The 26,817-nt window shown below is 35.0% G+C and overlaps 1 protein-coding gene across 15 annotated transcripts in view; it reads left to right on the plus strand.

Moving 5' to 3' along the window:
* The window catches only part of Kdm6a (lysine demethylase 6A), a 139,449-nt gene that overhangs the window by 75,900 nt on the left and 36,732 nt on the right, over positions 1-26,817 (plus strand). For 4 of the 15 annotated variants that reach the window (XM_075957978.1, XM_075957982.1, XM_075957976.1 and 1 more), the window contains exons 7-15: positions 3,853-3,907; positions 9,703-9,737; positions 12,660-12,753; positions 19,188-19,314; positions 23,456-23,554; positions 23,651-23,870; positions 24,421-24,555; positions 25,009-25,164; positions 25,712-25,807. In XM_075957978.1, the coding sequence (XP_075814093.1) occupies positions 3,853-3,907; positions 9,703-9,737; positions 12,660-12,753; positions 19,188-19,314; positions 23,456-23,554; positions 23,651-23,870; positions 24,421-24,555; positions 25,009-25,164; positions 25,712-25,807 (1,017 nt within the window). The remainder of the gene's footprint in view (positions 1-3,852; positions 3,908-9,702; positions 9,738-12,659; positions 12,754-19,187; positions 19,315-23,455; positions 23,555-23,650; positions 23,871-24,420; positions 24,556-25,008; positions 25,165-25,711; positions 25,808-26,817) is intronic. The other 11 variants (XM_075957984.1, XM_075957981.1, XM_075957988.1 and 8 more) reach the window with 3 other exon arrangements.

Below are 26,817 nucleotides of genomic sequence, written 5' to 3' on the forward strand. Positions count from 1 at the left end.
TTGTCTTATGGAGGGGGCAGTACAAGGCCTTGTTACCTCAGTAAGTTAAAATTGAAATAAAGCAAAACATAAATTTTGTAGCACACTAACTTTAGTGAGCATTGTAGTTAGTACTGTAGTCACAAGGAAGTTCCTGGTATAGAGTAAAAAGCTGATAAAACCTGTTATTAACATGTAATAAACTCCTTCCTCCCCTAGGGTTTCTTTGTGTAGCCTTGGCTGTCCTGCAACTCTATCTGTAGACCAGGCTGGCCTCGAACTCACACAGATTTGCCTGCCTCCTAAGTGCTGTGATTAAAGATATGTGCTACCTCTCCCAGCACTAACGTGTAACTCTTAAAAGACTGTATCTGTCATCATTGAACACAGATAACAGTTTTGGCTATGGACTCATCTTGTTTATATATTCTGAAATATTGGTTTCTAGGGACAAGCACACAGCATAAAAACCCTCAGAACAGTGACATTTAACACTGCTAGTGGTGTATTAGAACCATATGTAGATTATTTTCTGGCTTGAATAGTGGTACCTCTCTTATTTAATCAAAACATCTTGAATTGAACTCAGAAACCAAATATTGCTTTAAATTAATAATTTTCAAGTAAATTGGAATAATTCATTCCTTGTCCATAGGATTATGAATAGACAGACTCTAAAGCTAGGAATGAAGCACTTCAAAGAGAAATTTTAATTCATTTTACATTGTATAGATATAAATTTCATCCTTTAATTAGAAATCAAGAATCAAGTTCCAGGCTATATGGAACAAATGACATGTTTGTAACAAAATTGTGAAATGCTGAGTAAGTCAAGGTCTTTTAAAACCAAAGTTGATGTTGGTTATAAAGATATTAAGGATTCAGCAGTTAAGAACACTGCCTGCTTTTCCATTGGACTCAGGTTCAATTCCTAGCATCCACATGGTAGCTCACAACTGTCTATGATTTCAGTCATCTCCTCTCCCCCCGCCCCCCGAGGATTTGATGCCTTCTTCTGTCCTCTGTAGGTACCAGGCACAGGCACTCATAAATGCCAACAGAATCTGCAATACTTCAAACTACATAAAATTGTGAGGAGAAAAGAAAATCACTTTAATATTAAAGGCATATTTTAGGCAAATCTTTTTGCTTAGAAACCATTTTTTGTTGTTGTTGACAACATTCATCCTTTGTGTTTATATAGTTTTTTGCCTGCAGAAGCCTCTTTTTAATAATGGCTATTCTATACAACCAAAGTCAGTTTTAGCACTGCAGTATTTTGTTTTGAGGTATAACTGTTTCCCAGTAGTGTCTATGGTTCATATGTTAATAAGTATATGTGTGTGTATCATATGTACATATATTATGTTCCAATATTGGATATAAAGCTATAAAATCATGTTATCCGTACCGCTAAGCTCCTTGTATTCCTTTAATACACCGAAAGATGTGTCAGTCCTTTCCTTTATGTGGGATGATTTTGTATGCCTTTAAAAAAATTTTATCTGTATTTTTTTGTATATGAGTATTTTGTTTGAAAATATGTGTGTGTACTACATGTGTGCAGTGCCTGAGAAGGGCCAGAAGATTGCTTTGGATGTCCTGAAACTGGAATCACAGATGCTTGTGAACCACAATTATGTAGGTACTGGCAACTGAATCTAGGCCCTCTTGAAGAGCTGCAAGTACTCTTTAACTGGTAAAACATTTCTCCAGCCCCTTATCAATAAATTTAGTATAAACAGTAATTATTTTGTAGAATCTTCCATTTTCTAATGCATGGTTGCTCAGTAATTTTCCTCCGTTTTTTCTCTTTGGAAATGTTTGTAGGTTTGAACCAGTGCACTAGTGATTTGATTGCTGCTTTTAATACTTATAATTATATAAATATGTGACCCGAATGATTCATACCAGGTTTCTACGCAGGATCTTGAATGCTGATAAATGATCTTTCTTTCAGCATTTCAGTGAAATCATTAAAACTTAGACCATCCTCTTCAAGGCTATTTCCTTTTAGTTCAGTTGTTGCCTTTGTTGACTCAGAGGAAAGGACTGTCTTCTGTCAAATATGAATTTTTATTTACAGGCTAGATGAGACTTAGAAATATAATACAGACTGAAAGTGTGATTGCTCTGCTTTTCTTTCTGTCTAGAGGAAAGCCTGTTTTACTCTCATGCTACTCTTGTATTTTCAAATGGGCTGTTTTCTAGTGCTATGGTGGCACACTAAAGGGATGTTAGAAGACTCAGTATCTGTTTAGTAGACCAAAGGAAAGGGCAAACAATCTTTGAAGTAGCAGATGTTGAGACTTTTTTTTCTTTTATCTTTTTGTTTAAGTTCAGTCAAGTATGGCATATAATTTTTAACCTTTATTTTGTTGACCATTGTGTTCATAGTGTGTTTATATTCTTAGGGCATTGGAGGCTTTCAGTAAATATTTGTTAAGTTGATTAAGCATTAATATTTAGTGTTTCTAGCTCTATTTTAGTTTAGCTATTCAGTAGTTACTTTATGCCTTAAGGTTTAAGAAAGCTACAAATGCAGAGGCTAGCTTGATTTTGCATATATGTAACAGACATTTGTGATTGCACATAAAAAGCTACTCATTTCTTATCAAATGCTACTTTTCTAGATTTCTTTTCCATATAAGGTGGGTAACTGACAGTTTATTCTTACTACAGGAAGATTCAAATTCAAGTGCAGTATTTTTGCTTTCATGTTAAAATACTAAAATACCATACTTAATTTAATGATAGTATTTCTTTTGATGAAAGTTAGATCTCTTAGGGCTTATATCTAGAAATTGACACCTTGGATGTCAATTATTTTTAGGTGGTTCAAGTATAAGTAGAAATAAATTTATTAAAGTTGATTTCTTAGACAATTTTACATTGATTGTTTATTACTTTCAAAAGTTTTGTGGCTGCCTGAACAATTAGAATATATATGTATATATTTGTGCAATTTTTTTCAGAGCATTAAAGACATTTTATTATCTTGCTTATTTAACTTAAAATTTATACCAAGTATATAATGCTTGGTTACTTTTAAAAACTTGTTTGTATGTTCAATTTATTGTTGCTAAACTAGGTATATCACTAAGTGTTTTTGCATTTTAAAAAATTTGCGTTAAATGCTGATGTTAACATGTATTTTTATGTATGCTTATAGTAAATATTGCCTACGAAATTAAGCAAATTGAATATATACATTCTAAAAAGAAAATTGTATTTTAAAGATAAATGCAGGCTAACTATAAGGTACTTAAGTATAATGGCTATTGAAGAATCAGTGAAGGCAGATAGTTTTACCTTTCATAGCAGTTTTTATAATGAAATTTCTGCTTTCAAAAGTTTAAGTTTCACTTTGAGATAAAAAGTGTTTGGACACTACTATTGGACTTTGACTTAATATTCTTAAAAATGATGATACAGAGCTGGACATGGAAGTCAGTAAATTGGGTGCTTGCCTGGCACTGAGGAGATCCTAGGTTTGATCCCAGAATTTTCCCAAAAAATAAATTAATAAAAAGATTCATTATGTTTAAATTATTTTATAACACTTCTATTTACTTGAGTATTTAAAATCTAAAGCTTTTTCATAAATAATGAGATACATAAAATAATTTGATAAGATTGATTCTTCAAATTCTCTACTCACCTGCTTTAAGACAATAACCCAACAGTAAATATATCTCAGTTTTGAGGAGTGAATATCCAAAGTAATTCTCATTTACTTGTTAGTATATTCCATTTGTGGAACATAATTCCACATTTTTATTAGATCTGACATACCTGAAAAATATTTTAAGATCCATTCATATGACTAAATTTTTTAATGCATTGACTTTCTTACTTTCCTCTTGTTTGCAGCATTTTCAGTTAGCTTTGGTTGACTGTAATCCCTGCACTTTGTCCGATGCTGAAAGTAAGTATTAAATACCTTTTGATACATACGTTCAGATTAGTTTGTTACAAATGATGACAATACTTAAAATCATATTAACAACTTCTGTTTAGTGTATTTCTTCTAGAATTATTGAGTGTAACCATTGGTTGCTATGGCTGCTTGTACATATAGAATTGTGACATTAAATATTTTCACCAGTGTGCCTGAATAGGTAGTGAAGTGGGCTGATGAAGAAGGTTGTTTTTTTTTAGTAGCTTATTAATTATATTGTAAATGACTTAGATTGATTATAAATAGTATTTTCCATTCATGTAGTGGATATGCAAAGATTTATGTGGTATTAAAATTACTGGAAATATTTCGACTTTATTATAGTTGATATTTTCTGGTTAATTAAAGAAGAATGCTGTTGTGATGTGTGTTTTGATCCAGAGGTTTTATCTTTTGTATAGATTTCTTTCCAGGAGCTGATGGATCGATAAGTTTATCAGTGTATGTTCTAGTGTATCCATATAGTAACTTTAACTAATAGATTATTAAAGAGTATTTTTTTAATTTGATCTAGATTTTTTAAAAAGTATTTTTGGAAAATAGAACTTTTAAAATAGAAGAGAAAATAACACTACTACATGAAAATTTCAGGTTATTCAGTGAATCCTGTTTGTCAGGAAATAACTGTTTTGCTATAAAATGTTTGGGTTCTCTTTTCCTTTATCTTGTCCCATTTCTTCTTCCTCTTTCATCTTCCTTCCTTGTTAAGGGAGAAGTGGAAAGAGAACAATTGAAAAACATTGTTCTATAAGAGAGCAAACAGTTGAGCCAAGGAATACAGATCCAGCACCCAAATCCTTTGTCATTCTGTCCTCCTACTTAGACAACAGTATAGAAATATAATAGTGACAAGTAGTTTCAGTGTTTTTAAATGCCTATGAAAAAAATTTGCAGAATTTTAATTTTTTAAATTATTTTTATTGAGTATACATTTTTTCCACTCCCCTACCTTCCTCCCCTCTTCTCCCCTCCCTGTAATCCCCACACTCCCAGTTTACTCTGGAGATCTTGTTTTTTTTCTCCTCCCTATATAGATTCTCTCTTAGGATCCTCTTAGTTGTTTAGGTTCTCTGGGATTGTGGACTGTAGGCTGGTTTTTCTTAGCTTTATGTCTAAAAACCACTTATGAGTGAGTACATATATTTGTCATCCTGGTTCTGGGTTACCTCATGCAATACGATGTTTTCTAGACTCATCCATTTGCCCACAAATTTCAAGATGCCATTATTTTTAAGTACTATGTAGTACTCCATTGTGTAAATGTACCACGTTTTCTTTATCCATTCTTCAGTTGAGAGCTATCTAGGCTGTTTCCGGGTTCTGGCTGTGACAAACAATGCTGCTGTGAACATGTCCCAGGAGTGTTATTGCTAGATATTGAGGTAGATTGTTTTCTCATTTTTTGAGAAATCTCCATACTACTGATTTTCCAAGCAGCTGTACAAGTTTGCACTCCCACCAACAATGGAGGAGTGTTCTCCTTACCATCCTCTCCAGCATAATCTGTTATCAATGTTTTTGATCTCAGCCAAGGTGGAATATCAGAGTTGTTTTGATTTGCATTTCTCTGATGACTAAGGATGTTGAGCAATTCCTTAAATGCCTTTCAGCCATATGTGATTCCTCTGTTGAGAATCTATACCCAGAATTTGTAATATAGCCTGAATTAACAGCCTGGGAAAGCTGCAGTTGTAACAGTTGAGGATGAGCTCAGCCCATCCTCACCCCTTCCCCCCACAAAGAAGTTATAAATAAGTAAAGTGAGTTTTCAAAACCATTTCTGTAGGAGAAATGTTTCTAGTAGTATTTAAGAAGTATAAGTTGCAGTTTATAATTTGAAAAGCAGGATCATGTGAGACTTTTCACTATAAGATTGCCTTGGGATAAGACAGTTTATTTATTAACCAATGAAAGCAACACATAAACAGAAGGACCTCCTACACCATTTCCTCTTTTTTGTTTAAACAAAAACGATGGCTCTAACATAGAAAAATTACATATAACAAAACAGTTATCAAGCAAGAATTGCAATTACTATATATATATATATATATATATAAATATATATATATACTTTATCTTTTATCATAACTAAGGAAAACTATAAAAATAACAACTATCTATTCTTCAACTCCATTAAAGACTCCAGAAGGATATAATATTACTTAAGTGAACAGGAAGTGCATTGTAAGCAACTTCCAAAATTTTAGAATTGACAGAGACATCTCGCTCCCTGTACAGTTATCCAGAGTTCTTCTGTAGCATTGGTGCATCCATCTTCAGCCTACAGACCCATAGTATCCAGCAGAGTTTTCCATGAAGCAGAAAGTTTCAAAGACAGTTCAGTTATTTTCTTCTATATCCTGCAGAATTTCTCACAGACTCATTCATGAAGTGGGGATCCTGAAGGATAATCTCACCTTTAGACAAGTTCAGCAGTCCTCTCTCTGCAGATTCTTCATGTCCAGTTTATGCAACAGTCCAGGCAAGAGCAGTTTCTTGCCCAAATGGCTAAGAAGCCTCTTCGATGCCCATCTTCCTCTCGAAGTAGCTTGGTGCTGCCAGGAGTAGACGTGTCTCACTGTCGTGAAAAGTCCTAAGTTATTAAAACATTTTAAATGCCATATTCTGACGGTCTCTGAAAGATTTGAAGAATGCCTATTTAGTAAAATATATCTCTACATATATAAAATCTAACTAACTGACTACAAGCTTCACTATTAAAGATGACTCTATTAACCTATATTTAATTATACATTACATTTTTAAATGAGCTACATAATCACAATACCTTAATCAAGAGCATAAATAGGCATATAACAAAATTGACCTTAAATTAGTATCAATAAACCAAGATTCATACTAATGCAAATTATTCACATCTATATTCTATCCCCCTTTAAATGTAAGCAAACATCTATAGACAATATTTGGGAATATGGGTGTAGATTTGTCCATACTGTTTCCTGTTGTATGGGGGTGCTTTTAATCAGGTCTTTCATGGTGTATCCTGTGTGCTAGGTTCATCTCAATCACCAGTTGGGTGAAGTAGTTTTTCAAGGATTTTTACGGCAACGTTTCAGGAGGCCGTGGTCTATGAAGCCATATTGGTGTAGAAGCAATCCACAAGTTCTCATCTTCTGTAGAAACAAAAGCAAAACCTCTTTTCCAAAGCACCATATCCTTAGACCCAAATTCTGAAGTCAAGATACCTTTATAATATACATGCTGGTTTAGCTTAGCAGCCCATACAATGAAATATGTCTCTGTACTTAGCTCCTTCATAGTCAAAAAATTCAAAGAAGACACAATAATATACAGAATCCAGAATATCTTTGAATTTTCCATTTTATGTGTCTTATTTTTCTTTACTTCTTTTAATCTATGACTATCTCTTTAAAGATTTTATACTTTTTCTTCTCTCTATCAAGCCTGCTTACATATATCCAACATTGTAACCCTTTTATGAGGTCTTTTATGTCTGAGTCTGTCCTATTGCGAATCTGTAATTATTTGCTGTTCAGGAGTGCTTTTTAAAATGCTAAGCACTTCTTAAAAACTTAAGCTGCGCCATTGCTCGGGTAACAGTCAGTGCCTGCTTGCCCCACCTAGTCCAACATGGCGGAGCCGCTCCTGCCTCTGAGCCTCGCACAGTGCCCCACTTCCAGGCACACAGAGAGTCAACATTACTATCAAGCAAGCCGTAGCACTTTACTCACAAACCCCATCCCTCTCTGTCTCCCACAAGAGACAGAGGTTGCACTAGCAGCATAGCCCAGACAGCCGGCATTTTAAAACCGCCACTTTTTTCCTTCTGTGACTGCTGAGTCAGGAAAATCTCTCTGAGGCATGCTGCCAGCAAAGAGCCAAAAGCTCTCTATTTTTTTTCCTAGAATTCCTTTTTCAATCCCTCTCAGGTTTTATATGGATTTAGTTGACCACCTTGGAGCCCCAGTTGTTGGAGGGAGAGGCTGCTTGCTCATCCTGGCCGCCCGGCTAGCTTACACCCAAAATAACCACACAGAAACTGTATTAATTAAAACACTGCCTGGTCCATTAGCTCTAACTTCTTATTGGCTAACTCTTACATCTCAGTTTAAGCCATCTCTACTAATCTGTGTATTACCTTGTGTCAGTGACTTACCGGGTAAAATTCCTATCGACTGTCCCCAGCAGAGGATCCATGGTTTCTCTCTGACTCTGCTTTCTTTCTCCCAGCATTCAGTTCTGTTTTCCCTGCCTACCTTTAAGTTCTGCACTATCAAAAGGCCAAGGTAGTTTCTTTATTCATTAACCAATGAAAACAACACATAAACAGAAGGACCTCTTACGCCACATCTTTCTAGTATTAATTTTGTTAATTCTCAAAATCTAAGTTTCTGAATAAACTTAGTTTCCTGACCTTTTATGGCAATATTAGTTTAAAAAAAAAACACCTGTTGCTATTTGTTGAAGCCTTTTCTTGGTTTTGAAGTCATGCTGTTTGAAAGAGGACTTTAAAGAATTTAAATGTATATTGTTTTAGTGTTTTTCATACTCTAAAGGACACTTAATTCAAGGGCTAATGAGATCCTTTTTCATAAAGCTAGGACAACTTAGAGGAAGTTTAGAGTGGTAGTAGTTCACTAACTAGTTGTTGATGTTTTGTTTTCAATTTCTAATACCACCTTTTATTAGACAACACTAAAAGAAATGGTAGTGGCCAGAAGTTTCAGTATTTTAGAACACTAGTGTAAAAGTGCATAGATTTTTTTCCATCTCTTCTTCGTATAATAGTCTTCCTCTCACGTAATGAAATATATGAGTGGAATTCACTATAAGATCTATAATATAGTAGGTAGTGATTAATAGACAAAAGCCCTTGAATACCTTCTGTTTATCATTAAAAAACTTAAATTTATTACTTTGGTTTTTCATTTTCTAAAGATATTTTCATTTGCACTTATCTGATATTTATCTTATTACTTATCTGATGTTTATAATAGTACTTTTTATCCACAATGTTATTTTAAAATTCATTATATGGTTTTTTTGTTTGTTTGTTTGTTTCATTACCTTGCTTTTGTGACATTGTTCACCTGGTCAGAGCTAGAAAGCACAAGCATCAAGAATCACCCACAGAAATGAATCAAAAGGCAGCCTTTCAGACCTTGTTTATAGTGTCAGGGTCATACTTTCAGAAATCTGAATTAATAAGAAGCTTCCCAGAAACACTTGATAATAGCTTTGAACCTTGTTTTTACAAATTTATATAAACTATGTACATGTAATTTTGAGAGGGTATCTGAGTACTTGAAATCTAGGTACACACGAGATAAAAAAGTACCAGTTTTTTCATTTTTGGTTTTGTTTTTGTACACAGGTGATATAATATCAGGAAGAGGGGAAAATAGAAGCCAAAATATTCTTTTATTTTCAGTGTTTGTTAATTCCAAGACTGTTTACTAGTTGCCCTCCAAGTGGTTTGACTTCTTTGTTTCTTTGTTAATGATGAAATCTATATCATTTGCTAAGCTGTTAACACTAATAACTAACAAATTTCATTTTATAATGACCAACAATGGCTACATATAGTTTATTTTGTTTTTTTCTGCAGTGTAATTGTATAGTTTTTATTAAGAGCCGGTAAAAATATGTTCCTATTACTTAAATCTATGTACTTGTGCTATCAGCCATGCGTATTTTCTGTTTTGTTATTCTTGAATGATTTGCCCCCAAACTTTGCTGTATTGTTACTGTTTTTTGTTTTCTATCATTTCCAGTTCAGTTTCACATTGCCCACTTATATGAAACTCAGGTAAGTGCTTTAACTTACCCAAGTTCAAAAAGAAATATACAGTATCACTTACATCATGCATTAGTGAAATTAAGTTCAGATAATTTAATGAAATTCTGAGCATTATATTGTGCTTTTATACTCAAGTTTACTTATAGTTTTGCTTTATCAGTTGCTATACAAGAAATCTTGGAGATTTTACTTATGACTTGCCTATAAACTTGATTTGGTAGTTCAAATGGCTATATTTAATATTTCTTTCTTGCTGAAGAATGCTTCATTCTGTAATGGATGCTTATTACATGTTTTTAAATGATTTTATCAGTCACTGTGTGCATGTGTGTGTGTATATATATATAATCAGTTCTCTCTTTCCCCTTACTTGGATTGTGTGGATGAAATTCATTTCACCAGGCTTGTGAAGTGCTTTTACCTACACTGAGCCATATCACCATTTTTTAGTTGTTAATTCTGGTTTATAAAGTTTCTCAAATTACTGTGCTATGTAGCTGAGTTTGAAAACCACAGACAAATGATTTAAGACTATCTGATTACATCCTGCAAAAATATAAATATGAGGATGTAGCAGGAACCATGTATCTTTTGGGGACATGCTTTATTGTATACTTGAGTTACTATGTGAAATTAAGAAATTCTGTGGCTCAAACAGTATTTTGTTTCATCTCCACCTGTTAAAAGATTTATGTTTAAGAGCAGGCAGTTGGTGGCTCATGTCTTTAATTCCAGCACTCAAGAGACAGAATAGGCGGATCTCAGTGAGTTTGAGGCCAGTCTAGTCTACAGAATGAGTTTCAGGACAGCCATAGCTTCACAGGGAAACCTTTTCTCAAAAAGACCAACCCCTCCCCATGTGCTTTTTCTTTTTTTAAATTGTGTTTACCTAGTTTTTATTTAGTCGTTTTCTTTAATCTTTTATATGTTGGGTTTTTTTTTCTTTGCCGTGTGTGTGTGTGTGTGTGTGTGTGTGTGTGTGTGTGTGTGTTTGTCTACCTGCCTGAGGGTCTACATGGTTTGTGTACACATGTGTGCCCTTGGATTTACAGGTAATTGTGATCCACCTAATGTGGATGCTGTGAAAGGATCCCCAGACCTCTTCAAAAGCAATAAACACTCAACCATCTCTCCAACTTTTTTTAATTTTAATTTTTATTGTTTTGAGAAATTATATCCCTCTGGCTGGGATTTAAGTTGTTTTGTTTTGTGAAGTCTTTATTCTTACTTGTGGTTTGTGGTCTTTTGCCCATGTTCAGTGAATTCACTTTAATGCAGTTATTGTTTTGTATGTGATATGAGGCAGAAGCCAACTTTGTGTTTTTTGTTAGGATGAACATATATCTTCAAGTGTGTCATTGTTTTGTATTTCTAGTTTTTGCATGTGTAGTAACATTGAGATAGTTCACAATGTATTTTTTAAGGTATAAATCTGTTTATATTAGTTGAAATAGTTCATTGTGTCTATGATCTTAGCTTTAAACAGTCAATTGACTTACTTAGCAAGGTCGTTGTGAGCAGTCTTCTAGTATTCTAACCATCTGCTCATTCTTCTCCAAAATGTACTATCAGTACACAGCATGATTGATGTATTTTGTTTTTCTGTCTTTATTCTTCAAGCTACATTGTGGCCCAACCATTTCCATTATGATGTGTTAGATGTTCAATAAATACTTTTTGGCTGAAGGAATTAGATTGAGTAGGCTGGCCCTTATTCTTCAGTAATTGCCTACTTAACTTTTGTAGACTAGACAAGATTAATGTCTTAGAAATTAGTTGAGTTGATAAATAGAAGTTCAGTTACTAAATGCTGATAGCCGGGCGGTGGTGGCTCACACCTTTAATCCCAGCACTCAGGAGATTGAGGCCACCCTGGTCTACAAGAGCTAATTCCAGGACAGGCTCCAAAGCTACAGAGGAACCCTGTCTCGAAAAAAAAAAAAAGTGCTATCTCAGTGTGCAGTTGTCTAAAATGCTCCCTCATTGTTGAAATAATATATTTACATAATATAGTTCCTTAGTTATTTCCAGTGCTATTTGATAATTAGAATGATTCTGTAGATAGAAAGATTACACATTACCTTTTATATTAGTTAATTTGTAGATGTCAGATCATAGGGTAAGTGATTTGCTTGAGGTTCACATAACCAGTTTTGTATTTTTCCCTATACCTGTTGTTCTACCAAGTATAATTTAAAGGCAGTGCTTGTAAGCTTTTCATTTTTCAGCCTTTTCCTTTTGCTTTGAAGGAGTAGCTTTAAACTTTGACTGTTGTGATAATAGCTTTTGGTCATGGTGAAACTTTGAGGAGAGTACTGTGAGTAAATAGTTGCATTTACAGATTTGCCTATGGAACTTGAAAATACTGTAAGCATTGTTATACTGTAATTATGGGACTTGTGATATATTTCAAATTATAGATGTTATAAATATTTGTAAGATTTCATATTTTGGAAAGTATACGTTTATAACTGAGATTTTAATTACATTTGTACCTGTGATTTTATTATATCATTTTTTTTGAGTATGTTCTTGATTATTGTGTTGCTTAGAAACTTGTTCCTAAGCAGACAGATTTTACACTTGGAGAGTACTCTGGCTTCGTGAATGTTATTAAGTAAAATTGAGATGATTTTCATTATTAAATAAGTTGAAGTGATTTTGACTATTGGGAGTTGGCAAATATTTAAAAGGTCATACTTTAATGATTTTTTCTATAGTGGGTGTTTATTATTAGCATTGGATACAATTTGAATTTGTCTAGTGTTAAAAACAAACATTTAGTAATAGAATCAGCCATTTTCACTTCCAGCTAGTTTTTTAAAATGTGCCAAAGCATAATAAATATTATATAATTCTTAATATATGCCATAGTTCTTTAAAGGTTATATTGGTTTCATTTTTCTCTATATTTCTTTTTCTGCTTTTTAGAGAAAGTATCATTCTGCAAAAGAAGCTTATGAGCAACTTTTGCAAACAGACAACCTTTCAGCACAAGTAAAAGCAACTGTCTTACAACAATTAGGTATGTAATTTATATCTTATGTTTTTTTTCTGTTTTCAGGGTTGATAAAAATCTGAACCTTCTGCCAAGCATTTCCCATCTTACAGTCTAGCTCTGTAGTATAATTCTTGGATATAGATTGTTCTTTTGTGGTAGGGGGAGGGTTGGGTTTTGTTTTTCAAGACAGAGTTTCTCTGTGTAGCCCTGGCTGTTCTTGTAGACCGGGCTGGCCTGGAACTCACAGATCGTCGCCACCACCACAACCTGGCTAAATGGTCCTCTTAAATTCTGAAAATTCTCCCTATTATTTAGCTATTTATTGTGTGAAAAAGTATGAGCACTTCCTTTGTGCCACCTTATATTTATGCTTAATGCTCTGTGAAATTGAGTGATTTGCCTGTTTATTCAGTGGTTGATGAGCTTCCTTTCACAGCTTCATGAATATTAATCACTAAAATATTTTATCTAAAAAGTATACAAACTCTAGCACACTGTGGTTTTTATAAGGACACAGTCCTATTTTAATGTTAAACATGAGACTATGTAACCATTTAGATCTTTGTGTCGTCTTGAAGAAGAGAGCAAAGAAGCCGTCCAGTACTTAATTTTCTTACCTAATTATTGAGTTATTTCATTTCTGTGTTTTGTGTTGGAGTTATCCTCTCAGTTTTGTTTGGTTTAGGTTTGGGAAAATCATTTGCTTTATTTTTATTTTTTTTTAATTTTTTATTTTTTTGAAACGGGGTTTCTCTGTGTATCTTTGGCTGTCATGGAATCATTTGTTAATTTTTAACTAATGTGTATGTGTGCGTGCACATATTTATAGTATTTTTTGTGTAATTTTGAATTTAGTTGAACAGATTTATTGTGATTGACTATGTGTAATGAACACATTGCCTGCTGTATTAGTTACTTTTGTATTACTGTGATAAAACACCATGACCAAGGCAACTTGGAGAAAGAAGGGCTTATTTTGTTTGATCTTATGGCTCCAGAAGCATAAGAATCTATCATGTCATGGTAGGGAAATATGGAAGCAGGCAGGAATTTTGGCAGGAACAACTGAAAGCACACATCTCCAACCATAAACAGGAATAAGAACCAGAAGGGATTGGGAGTGGGGGGGGCACGAGCATGCAATTGCTCCCTCATATTAACTGATAATGATGCCAGGGAGCTTTTGGAGATTCAAAACCCCACCCCAGTGACATACTTCTGTGAAACCATAGCTCCTAAATCCTACCCAACTGTCATAAACTTTGGACCAAATATTCAAATGGCCAAGACTCTAGGAATCATCTCATTCAAACCTCCACACCTTCATATAAAACCTTTGTTTTTACAGTTCAGTTTTAGCTATTAGAATTTTAATTGAATAAATTATAGTGTTTGAGTAATGTGAATTTTTATTTTTAAATTTAAACATGTAGTACAGTGAAAAAGTTTTGGATTTTTAGGTCAGAAAAAACAAGTGTGATAACTTTAAAATTATTTACCTATCAGTTAATGTGATCTATCTATCTATCTATCTATCTATCTATCTATCTATCTATCTATCACTATATATTTTTTAAACTTAAGAAATAGATTTGAATATTGTGATTTTATTGTTCTGAATCATAAATCACCTGACTTCTGACAGTGTTTTGTTAAATTTCAGAATATACAAATAAACTCATTGTTGTTCCTTAGCCGAACTACAGTTCCCAGCATTCTCCTGGATACGGACATTTCCCAGAAGCCTTTTGCATTCCCCGTTAAAAGCGAAGGTCTTTACGAGTTCGCCCCTTTCCCTTCCCCCTTTTGCTCTCCTAGTGTATTACACACCTGTCCCTGCCTGTTGCCCCTCCCCCCATTAAAGTGCACCCACGTGGGACTGCCGCGTGTCTGTGTCTTTTCCTGGCGTAACCGCCTTCGCTTTTACCTTACAGCCAAGCCAGAATTAATTAACAACACTCATAATTTTGTGTAATTATGTCCACTTTATAGCAACTTGTTTCCTGCTTCAGGACCAACTCCTTTTCGAGGCTGTTTTTCTAGATTCTGCTTTTTAAGTGTTTTAATTTAGTATAGGGGAAGGGACTTGCACTTACAGGCACACAGGTGCCATGGTAGACATGTGGTTGCCAGAGGACACCTACACCGTTAAGGAGTCCGTTTTCTTTTTCTACCAAGGGTTGAATTTAAGTGCTCAAACTTGCTTAACAAATGCTTTTGCCTGGTGGATGATGTCACTCCCCCATCTCCATCTTGTTTTGCTAGTAATAAAAGGAGAGAGTTGGGAAAGAGTGTTTTGTTTGTTTAACTTTGTTTAATGTGCTGTAGACTGTACCAAGAACAGAGCTAATTTTATACATTGAAGTGATTTACAATTGAAATGTGACCTACTGCCAAATTTAACCAAATTTATCTTACACATTTCAAAGATTTAAAATACAGTATTCCATGGTATATTTTTTGCTGGATTAACTACTTACCATTTTTTTTTGTTTTCAACTATATATATATATAATTAATATATAATTATATATATTATATATAATTAATAATATATATAATATATATATAATATATATATTATGCGTATGGTTGTTTTGCTTACATTTATGTCTGTGTAACAAGGGCATGTTTGGTGCCTTCCAAGGCCAGAAGACATCATCAGTCTGAGCTGATGATGCTGGCCTGCTATCCCAACATTTGAGAGGCAGAGGCAGACAGATCTCTGAGTTCAAGGCTGGGCTAGTCCAGGCCACCCAAGGCTCAACACCCCCCTCCAAAAAAAAAAAAAGAAGAAAAAAAAAGAAAACAAACAAAGCAGCAATCATTAGATCCCCTGAAACTGGAGTTACAAAACCTGGGTTACCAGGTTCTCTTAAACAACCAGTGAGTTCTCCTAACTGCTGAGTCATCTCCTGTCCCTTGATCATATTCTATTGAACCCAGTTCTCTTAAACAACCAGTGAGTGCTCCTAACTGCTGAGTCATCTCCAGTCCCTTGATCATATTCATAGAAAAGTTTGTTACGTATTTTGTCCTACTCCTAACATTTGAATAGAGGTTTTATATAGTTCTATTTTTTAAAGTTAAGCATTTTATAATTCTTTATAGTTTCTATTTTACATGCAATGTGAATTTGTTTACCCAGGGAGGTAAGATTGTGCATGTATATTAATCTGAACTGTCATTAGTTATACAGTTTTACATGTATTTTTCGGAAGTAAATATTGGACCAAAAGATTATCTTGGAGATTCTTTATACTTAATTTTTATATAGAATAGTATGTATGATATTTCTATGTTCTTTGTATCAATATGGAAAAATTACTAGTAGTCAATGCAGTCTTGTTATTTATAATTTTGATTGATAATGTATACCTTTACAGTGGACATGTTTCTTTTTTTTTCTTTTTTTTTTTATTGATAAAAGGACAATAAAGAAAGAAAAAAAAAACAAATTTCCACCTCCTCCCAGCCTCCCATTTCCCTCCCCCTCCTCCCACTCTTCTCCCCCTCCTCCCACCCCTCTCCCCTTCCCCCCACTCCTCTCCCCCTCCCTCTCCAGTCCAAAGAGCAGTCAGGGTTCTCTGTCCTGTGGTAAGTCCTAGGTCCTCCCCCCTCCGTCCATATCTAGGAAGGTGAACATCCAAACTGGCTAGGCTCCCACCAAGCCAGCAGATTGCATAGGATCAAAACCACGTGCCATTGTCTTTGGCGTCTCATCAGCCCTCATTGTTCGCCATGTTCAGAGAGTCAAGTTTTATCCCATGCTTTTTTGGTAGCAGTCCAGCTGGCCTTGGTGAGCTCCCAGTAGATCAGCTCCACTGTCTCAGTGGGTGGGTGCACCCCTAGTGGTCCCGACTTTTTTGCTCATGTTCTCCCTCCTTCTGCTCCTCATTGGGACCTTGGGAGCTCAGTCCAGTGCTCCAGTGTGGGTCTCTGTCTCTATCTCCATCCGTTGCCAGATGAAAGTTCTAGGATGATATGCAAGATATTCATCAGTATTGCTCTAGGATAGGGTCATTTCAGGTTCCCTATCCTCAGCTGCCCAAGGAACTAACTGGGGACCTCAGCTTGGGCACCTGGGAGCCCCTCTAGGGTCAATTCTCCTGCCCACCCTAAAGTGGGTCCCTTAACTAAGAATTGTGGTTCTGTGCCCCCTATCCAACCTTCCTTTATCCCGATCCTCCTGTTTCCCCAAGTCCCCCCTCCTTCCCTTCTACCTTTTCTCTCCCCATCTCCCCTTACCCCCATCCCATCCCACCCCACCCCCAAGATCCCACTTTTCTCCCCGGCAATTTTGTCTACTTCCCTTATCCAAGAGGATAACTATATGTTTTTCCTTGGGTTCACCTTCTTACTCAGCTTCTTTAGGTTCGCCTATTGTAGACTCCGTGACCCCTACTTATGGCTAGAAACCAATTATGAGTGAGTACATCCCATGTTCATCTTTTTGTGTCTGGGATAACTCACTCAGGATAGTGTTTTCTATTTCCATCCATTTGCATGCAAAATTAGAGAAGTCATTGTTTTTTACCGCAGCGTAGTACTCTAGTGTGTATATATTCCATACTTTCTTCATCCATTCTTCCATTGAAGGGCATCTAGGTTGTTTCCAGGTTCCGGCTATCACAAATAATACTGCTATGAACATAGTTGAACAAATGCTTTTGACATGTGATAGAGCATCTCTTGGGTAAATTCCCAAGAGTGGTATTGCTGGGTCCAGGGGTAGGTTGATCCCGAATTTCCTGATAAACCGAAACACTGACTTCCACAGTGGTTGCACCAGATTGCATTCCCACCATCAATGGATGAGGGTACCCCTTCCTCCACAGCCTCTCCAGCAAAGGCTATCATTGGAGTCTTTTATTTTAGCCATTCTGACAGGTGTAAGATGGTATCTCAAAGTTGTTTTGATTTGCATTTCCCTGATTGCTAAGGAAATTGAGCACGACCTTAAGTATCTTTTGGCCATTTGAAGTTCTTCTGTTGAGAATTCTCTGTTCAGTTCAGTGCCCCATTTGTTAATTGGGTTAATTAGCATTTTAAAGTCTAGTTTCTTGAGTTCTCTATATATTTTGGAGATCAGACCTTTGTCTGTTGCGGGGTTGGTGAAGATCTTCTCCCAGTCAGTAGGTTGCCTTTGTGTCTTAGTGACAGTGTCCTTTGCTTTACAGAAGCTTCTCAGTTTTAGTAGGTCCCATTTATTCAATGTTGCCCTTAATGTCTGTGCTTCTGGGGTTATACCTAAGAAGCGATCACCTGTGCCCATCTGTTGTAGGGTATTTCCCACTTTCTCTTCTATCAGGTTCAGTGTGTTCGGGCTGATATTGAGGCCTTTAATCCATTTGGACTTGAGTTTTGTGCATGGTGATAGATATGGGTCTATTTTCATTCTCCTACAGGTTGACATCCAGTTGTTCCAGCACCATTTGTTGAAGATGCTTTCTTTCTTCCATTGTATACTTTTAGCTCCTTTATCGAAAATGAGGTGTTCATAGGTTTGTGGGATAAAATCCGTGTCTTCTATACGATTCCATTGGTCGACTTCTCTGTTTTTATGCCAGTACCACCCTGTTTTCATTACTGTAGCTCTGTAATAGAGTTTGAAGTCAGGGATGGTAATGCCTCCAGAATATCCTTTATTGTATAGGATTGTTTTGGCTATCCTGGGTTTTTTGTTTTTCCATATAAAGTTGATTATTGTCCTCTCCAGATCTGTGAAGAATTTTGATGGGATCTTGATGGGGATTGCATTGAATCTATAAATTGCCTTTGGTAGAATTGCCATTTTTACTATGTTGATCCTCCCAATCCAAGAGCAAGGGATGTCCATCCATTTTTTGGTATCCTCTTCAATTTCTTTCTTCAATGCCTTAAAGTTCTTGTCATATAGATCTTTCACTTCCTTGGTTAGATTTACCCCAAGATATTTTATGCTGTTTGTGGCTATCGTGAATGGAGAAGCTTCTCTGATTTCCCTCTCTGCTTCCTTATCCTTTGTGTATAAGAGGGCGACTGATTTTTTGGAGTTGATCTTGTATCCTGCCACATTACTAAAGCTGTTTATCAGCTGTAAAAGTTCTTTGGTGGAGTTTTGGGGGTCGCTTATGTACACTATCATATCATCTGCGAATAACGAAAGTTTAACTTCTTCCTTTTACAGTGGACATGTTTAATGGTAGATTATTGAAGTTATCTTGAATTTGTAATCTACTGGTTGTTAAGTAATAATTTTTAAACTCTTTAATTTCTTTTAAAAGCTCTTTATCTCTTTGGCATTCCTTCCTATGAGAAAGAATTTCTTATTGCAAGAATTATTAGTTCTAAAATATTAGAATGTGTTTTCTGAAGTAGATCAGTAATACTTTGATGGAAAAGCTTATTTTTGCTAATTTTCTGCTTCATATTTTTAAAAACATAACTACTATATAGTATATGTTAATGTTTTAAAGGTTGGATGCATCACACTGTGGATCTCCTGGGAGATAAGGCCACCAAGGAAAGTTATGCTATTCAGTATCTCCAGAAGTCCCTGGAAGCAGATCCAAATTCTGGCCAGTCTTGGTATTTCCTTGGAAGGTGAGATTTAACCAGATAGTTATATTCTGCTGTTGATAGTTAAAGCGAAGAGATTTTAAACTTCGACATTCATTTATACCTTGAACAAGTATATTTTTTCTTAATAGATTATAATAAAGGTTCCTGAAAGGTAAATGATAAAAGAAAGCTTCTAAATATATTAGTTTCATCATAACATAATCCTGTTTCCTTAAGAGGGCATTTCTTATTTTAATTTTTTTTCTGTTTTTGTTTTTTGAGGCAGGGTTTCTCTGTGGTTTTGGAGCCTGACCTGGAACTAGCTCTTGTAGACCAGGCTGGTCTCGAACTCACAAAGATCCGCCTGCCTCTGCCTCCCAAGTGCTGGGATTAAAGGCGTGTGCCACCACCGCCTGGCTTTTATTTTAATTTTTTATTTAACCTGAATTGTTGCTAGTTTTTAAAAAAGGTCCTATCAGATACTACTTTTTTTCCGTGAACTACTTTGTACATTTCCTCATGAGTTCTAGCATTTGATTTGCAATAGAACTCAGGTTCCACTTTCACTTGAAATCTTAACATTCTTTGAGAAAGTAAGTACATTCTTCTTAGATTTGCTGGAAAGAGACATCAACTGTCAGAAATTTGTTCAGTGCTATTTGAGATGCCCTCTTTCTATATGCATTTGATAGATCCTAATTCATTTTACCTTTCATAATATAGTGTAAAGATCACTGTACTAGGTACCAAAAGACTCAAATTTAAGCACGGGCTCAGTTAATTTTTGTAAAATTGTAGTTGGTACATATACAACCCCTTTGAGGCTTCAGTTCCTCTCTCCCTCTTCCTCTTGATTTTTACTTTGATATTTGATCATATTCATCCCTCCCCTAATTCCTCTCAGATCAGATCCTCCCCCCTTTCTCAGTCTTCCACTGACTCTGGTCCTTTTATATTCTTCACAAACACTCTACCTGCAATGGTCCCTAAATCTTGGGGAGGATTAGGTGTAATATAAATGCCCCATTTAGAAGTAGGCATGTTCAGTCTCTTATTCTCTTTACTGTTATCACTTGTAGGTTTCTGTTAATCGCTATCTACTGTAAATAGAAGCTTCTCTAATAAAGGTTAAGAGATGCAGTAATCTATGGGTGTAACAATAATTCATTAAGAGTCAGTTTAATACTATGTCCATTTAGTAGGTTCTTTCCTACGACCTAGGCCTGTCTGGTCACAGTTCTTAACCTCAATAATGGTACTGAGTATGAGTTTATGCATGTAGAGTGGGTCTTATTAAGTTCAATCAGAAAGTGTTTGGTTATTCCCAATGTTTGTGCCATCATTGCACCTCATGGGTATGTCTGGCTATGTCAGTCATTTTTTCCAGTTTTCAGGGTTCACAGCTGGGTGAGGTTGATAATTACTTTTCTCCAGGGATAGCATGCACAGCATCTTTCCAGCTTCCGGGTCAGAGCCAGATTGGCATCTCCCATGTTTTATGATTCAAATATGTGATGTCTTTCATAAAGGGATTGCATTAAATTAGTGGTTCTCTGGGGACAAGAGAAACTGTAGCAAAGTGCTTACTGGGACCCCTTGGGTGGAGATTAGGATTCTGCTAAAAAGTACAAGGTACTGGACAGCCAACCCTTATAACAAATAATTACTTGGCTGCAAAATAGATGATCTCTTACATACCTTCCTGTGTCAAAGCTTCAGTTTTGTGATTGCACTTAAATTCTAGTTTTGTAAAATTGGTTTGTAATGAACCATACCTAAAATTACTGTTTTAAAAGGCAGTAATTTTCAACTTCAGTGAACAGCAGTCCATATTTTTTTTCTTTCTTCAGTCAGCTGGTTGTATATTCTGTACCATTGAGATGTATTATTTTGCAAATGTGCAGTAAACTTTCCTGACTTCTTAAACAAGGGATAGTTATCATAGTCTAATTTGTTTTATGATTCAAGATGATCATTTCAGAGAGTAATTATTTTTCATCTGTTATAATATTATGGGTCTACATTAAACTTTTTGATGCTTTCTTACAGTCACTACCGTCTAATGTTTTGCTTTTAATATGAGATGTTTATGAATAAATAATATTTTAAAGGTTGTCTTTCTGTCCTTGTCCCTATGCTTTTGTTCCATTTTTTACTTTATTACTGACCTCATGTCACAATTTTTTTTTCCATAGAACAGTTCGTCGGTACTATGTGAAATGTGCTTCTCTGTCTAGTCAGTAATTTTTTTGATACTGTCCAGTCTGTATGATAGTAATTCTTAGGCCTGTTTTTACTAGATGTCCTCTGTTCTTACAGATTTTCTTCATATAGATAAATTTCAAAGGTAGATTTCTATAGAGCTATTTTAAATTTCAATGTTTTCACATAGGTTTTCCATCCTGATTGCCTCATCTTTTTATTCATCATATTCTCCAATCAACTTCATTTCCTTTTGTGACAAAAATCATATTCTACCCTTTCCTTCTTTCTTTTTCTTCTCTTTTGAAAGAGAGGGTTCCTGGGCCTAGGCAAGCTCTACTACTGCTAATGAGCTACATCTCTAGTTTCTCCCTTTCACTGTTTAATCGGATTTTGCAACTAAGTTGTGGCAGCACTTCAGTGCATATATAATAATCAATTATGAAGTCTGTTCTACTCTTCCTTTTATTTTTCCTCCCTTCTTTTGCTCTTTCTGCTTCCATTCCTTTCATCTCGCTTTGACATGTTCCAAACCAGTGAATGTAATTATCCTCTTGCCTTTACATAATTTTCCTTTCAGTCTGTACTATATTTGCTGGCATATTAATATTCTTGTAAAGTGTTTTTATCACAGCCACTCCCATTGTTAGGAAAATAGATTTTGGGGTTTTTGGGGGGTTGTCCAAAAGAGTGTGTGTGCACTTAATTTTAGACAAATACGTCAGGATTTGTCCATGTAGTTCAAATCTATTTGAAATATCTCCTTTCATCCCCTGTATCTGATTCAGTGGTTCATACACTTTTCAAGGAGTAATTAGGAGGATAGAAATAGTCTTTAAACACGTAAAGATTTTCAGATTTACTTTTTCTTTTGATTACTCTTAACTAGTGTTCTCCCAACATAAGCAAATAATAAGATAAATCCTAGTTTACTGGAAAGCTATCTTTTTCTCTGATTTACTTGCTGGCAGTTAGGAATTTCTGCTCTAAATAATATTTATCTATAAATATTCCCATTCTTTACTCTCACTTGATCACTCTTTTTAACTTTCCAAATTTTGAATAAATTGTGGTCTCTTCTTAAAATGTCTGTGTTAGTCATTTGGTGTGGCATTATGATATTTATAGTGCCTTCAATCCTCATTTAAATTGCAAACTTGTTAGGGGTAGTGAAGCAGAACTTTAATTCTAACATTCAGAAGGCAGAGGCAGGTGAACCTCTTTGAGTTCTAGTCTAGCCAGGGCTACAAACCAAGACCCAGGGTGGGGACAGAATAAAAGGAAAGAACAAAAGAAAAGTAATTAAATTGTATGTTCCTTGAATGCAAGATCTAGGGTTTTTGTTTATTTTTTCTTACAGCACCAAGCATAATTTCTATTTTTATAGTTTCAGTAATGCTTTGCATCCTTTAGGTACATCCTCAGTAAGAAAATGACAGAGATTGAAACCTCAATCTTATATTGCTGTCTTGGCTAGTCATGAAATACTATATACTATATTTATACTGTTTATGATACTTAGAGATTAACCATCACATTTGCATTTTTATAAGTTAAAGAACATTTGCCTTTTGTTATTTAAAAAATTCATTAGCTCTTACTAAAAACATGTGGTTTTGGCTTTTAGAACTCTGTATTCTGGCTGCAAAACTAGAGCTCAAGATAAAAAAGCAGAGTGTGGAGGGACTGTGCTTAACCTTCAGTTTTATAATACTGAAGTGATAAGGCCTACTCATTTTAATAGATTGTATCAATGCAGTATACTTTAGCATGCTTAAGGAAACTATAATACAGTTTTGAATTTCTAGTTATTATTGTATATTGCAATATCCTTCTACATATATACCCATGTACCTAGATATATTAGCATAATACATTTAAAAAATTGTTGCTTTGGTATATAACCCTTTTTAAACAAATGTAATTTGTTTTGGTTATTGATGGAATTTTCTTACATTCCACCCTTCCCTCTTCTTCTTAGGTGCTATTCAAGTATTGGGAAAGTTCAGGATGCCTTTATATCTTACAGGCAGTCTATTGATAAATCAGAAGCAAGTGCAGATACATGGTGTTCAATAGGGTAAGATTGCATCACATAATGCACTTTGTAATAAAAATCAGGCTATGAAACCAGTTATTCTTAATTGACTTATTTTTTCTTAATTTCTCTTTTTAGTGTGCTCTATCAACAACAAAATCAGCCTATGGATGCTTTACAGGCCTATATTTGTGCTGTACAGTTGGACCATGGCCATGCTGCAGCCTGGATGGATCTAGGCACTCTCTATGAATCCTGTAACCAGCCTCAGGATGCTATTAAATGCTATTTAAATGCAACTAGAAGCAAAAATTGTAGTAATACCTCTGCACTTGCAGCACGGATTAAATATTTACAGGTAAAAATTTTAAATATCAATTTTTTAAAGCCACATATTTCCCCAGAACACTCAGGCAGGAATAGGGTGGCTGGAAATTTTGTCTAGTTGTCTTTGGATGTCTAAAATCTGTTTCCATATTTTGTAAACATACCATAGCTTTGCAATACTGTTTTACTTTCCATTTTAAGTGAGATAAGCAATATTTTTTTTAAATGCTCTTTTGCACTTTGATGCATATTAATTTACATAAGTTTTTTTTTCAGTGTACTGTCTACATTTTTAAGTTGCCATAGCATTTTAAAGAAAAGAACACAAACACTGTCTTTCACTCTTGCTTCAAATTTCATGAAAAGACAGCTAATGAGAACCCTGGAAACAGCATAGCTATATTTTGATTTTCACAAAGGTTTATATTCTGGTAACCCTCTTTATACTTAGTATCTTTCTAAAGCCCCAAGTTTAGAATCTATTTTCTTTTAAAAACAATTAGCACTTAGGAAGATTTAGTGGACTTACTCTTACTCAAGTAGGCTTGTGTTAAATTTGCTTTTTACATAATTTTTCCTAGGCTCAGTTGTGTAACCTTCCACAAGGTAGTCTACAGAGTAAAACTAAATTACTTCCTAGTATTGAGGAGGCATGGAGCCTACCAATCCCCGCAGAGCTTACCTCCAGGCAGGGTGCCATGAACACAGCACAGCAGGTGAGAAGTTGGGTTATGTTCTGCAGGTGCCCAGCTTTAAGGGTTCTTTTCAATCTGTAGTAGTCAAGCTTATTTTAAGTAAGCATAGAAGGCTTTTATTAATGAATAATAGCCTTTTCATTTAAGTGCTAAGGGAATCTAAATCAAAATAAAATTCCCTCTGGTATGGGACAAAATTTGGGGGTACCAACTTAGAACCTTTGTGCATTTTCATGATTTTGCAAGATTTCTCAAAATAATGCTGCAGCAGTTCATTTAATTTTTAAAAGATTTTCAAAGGAAGGTACACATTCCTCCATTGATGATGATTCATTGATTTTTTTGACCTTCAGTAATTGCAATCAGAGATGTCCACATAACTTTGAAAAGTATGCAGCTTGTGAGTTTTATAATTTGAAGGAATGAAGTAAGAATATATAGCACCCATTTTTGTCTTCCTTCTGTGATTCTTAGGCATGTAAACCTCATCATCCAAATACTGAACCTGTATTAGGCCTCAGTCAAACACCAATTTCACAGCAGTCTTTGCCACTACACATGATTCCTCCTAGCCAAGTAGATGACCTGTCCAGTCCTGCCAAGAGGAAAAGAACATCTAGTCCAACAAAGGTATATGTCCTAGAGAAATAAAAAATCCCAGTCAAAAAAAGGAGCTCCAACTGCCCTCTAATTGCGCAGTTTGAACATTTTCTGTCCTTTACTTTAAATCTGTGGACATCAGAATAGTAAAAGGTTTGAGTTTCCCCATCCCAAAGTCTTAGAATCATATTAAATAAAGTAGGGATAAATTTGCATTCATCAAATCATTTTATCCATTTCCCTGCCGTTAAGGTATCAGCACACTTTTCATCATCACTTTTGCCAACATTGAACTATGTTTAATAATGAACCTAGTGGATAGTGTGGTATATAGGCTAGTCATTTGGGCCATAGTTTAGGGGTGGGCTTTTTGGGGGGTGGTTTATTATAGAATCAGCATTTTAAAAAATGTTATGACTATCAAGTTTAATGTGCATGTAAGTTATTTTTAATGAATGTAATGATTTTCTTATATGTAAATATTCTAATTTGTAATCTTTTGGCCTTCATTAATTAATGTTAACCTATTGTCTTAACTAAATAGTCTTTAATGTTTCTTTTTATCAATTTTCCTCAGAATTCTTCTGATAATTGGAGTGGTGGCCATGCTGCGCCCCATCCTCCTGTACAGCAACAAGCTCATTCATGGTGTTTGACACCACAGAAATTACAGGTGTGTAAAACATGTTTTTAAGAAAAGTTATGTGGCAGAAATAGTGAACTTTTAGAAATTCTTAAAGTTGAATGAAGTGATTACACGTTTACCAGAATAATGAAGATAATTCAATCTTGTTTCCCATTTGTTTCTAGTTTGCTTCTCTTTTGGGAACAGGCAATGCATTCATATACATAAAGCATGGATATAGATTATGTAGGATAAAGTCTTCTTTTACCTTCTACTCTAACCCACTGACAACTTCTTTACCTCAGTCCCCCCCCCCCCCAAGTTTTCTGGCATTACTTGTTTCTTAGCCTGTTTTTGCAGAGGTGTGTTGTATATTTATTTACAAGTTATTTAACTTAAACCTCTGGTCCAAAAATACTAAGTGAAAATTTTCAGGAATAAACCCATGATAACTTTTAAATTATAGCATTCTAGTAGCACAATGAAATCCTTATCTATACCAGCAGTGACATCAATCATCTCATTGTCCAGTGTGTTCAGCCTGTTAATGCTAATTGGCCCCAGTCACTTAGTAGCCACCTCATTTATCAAAACATCTGTTTTAGTATCATGATTCTGGCATTAATAATAACCATAAACCTCAAAAATAATGATGCCAACATGTGTATAATAACAAAGAGAAAACACACAGTGCTTTCTCTGTGTGAGCAGGTAAAAGTTCTTTATTTAATAAGAGAAAAATATCCAAAATAATCCTAAGCTTAGGTAGCTAAGTTTGGTGGTAAATATTGCATTCTTACCTGAAGTTGTGAATGAAGAAACATTTATACTAGTTTTATTGTCACCCCTAATACTGCACAAGCTATCCCCACAGTATGCAGTGGTGTTGCGACTGAGAAAGCATTAAACTGTAAGTTTAGCTTTTCTATGATTTTTTTTTTTTAGGAATTCACTAGGGGTCTTAAAAATGAACAGCTCCTATTTCTTTATCTAGATACAACACTATTGCTTAGTTGATCACTAGTTTTAGACATTCAGAATGTCTTTCCTGTTCTATT

The sequence above is a fragment of the Microtus pennsylvanicus genome, chromosome X, assembly GCF_037038515.1.
Source record: "Microtus pennsylvanicus isolate mMicPen1 chromosome X, mMicPen1.hap1, whole genome shotgun sequence".
Lineage (NCBI taxonomy): Eukaryota > Metazoa > Chordata > Mammalia > Rodentia > Cricetidae > Microtus > Microtus pennsylvanicus.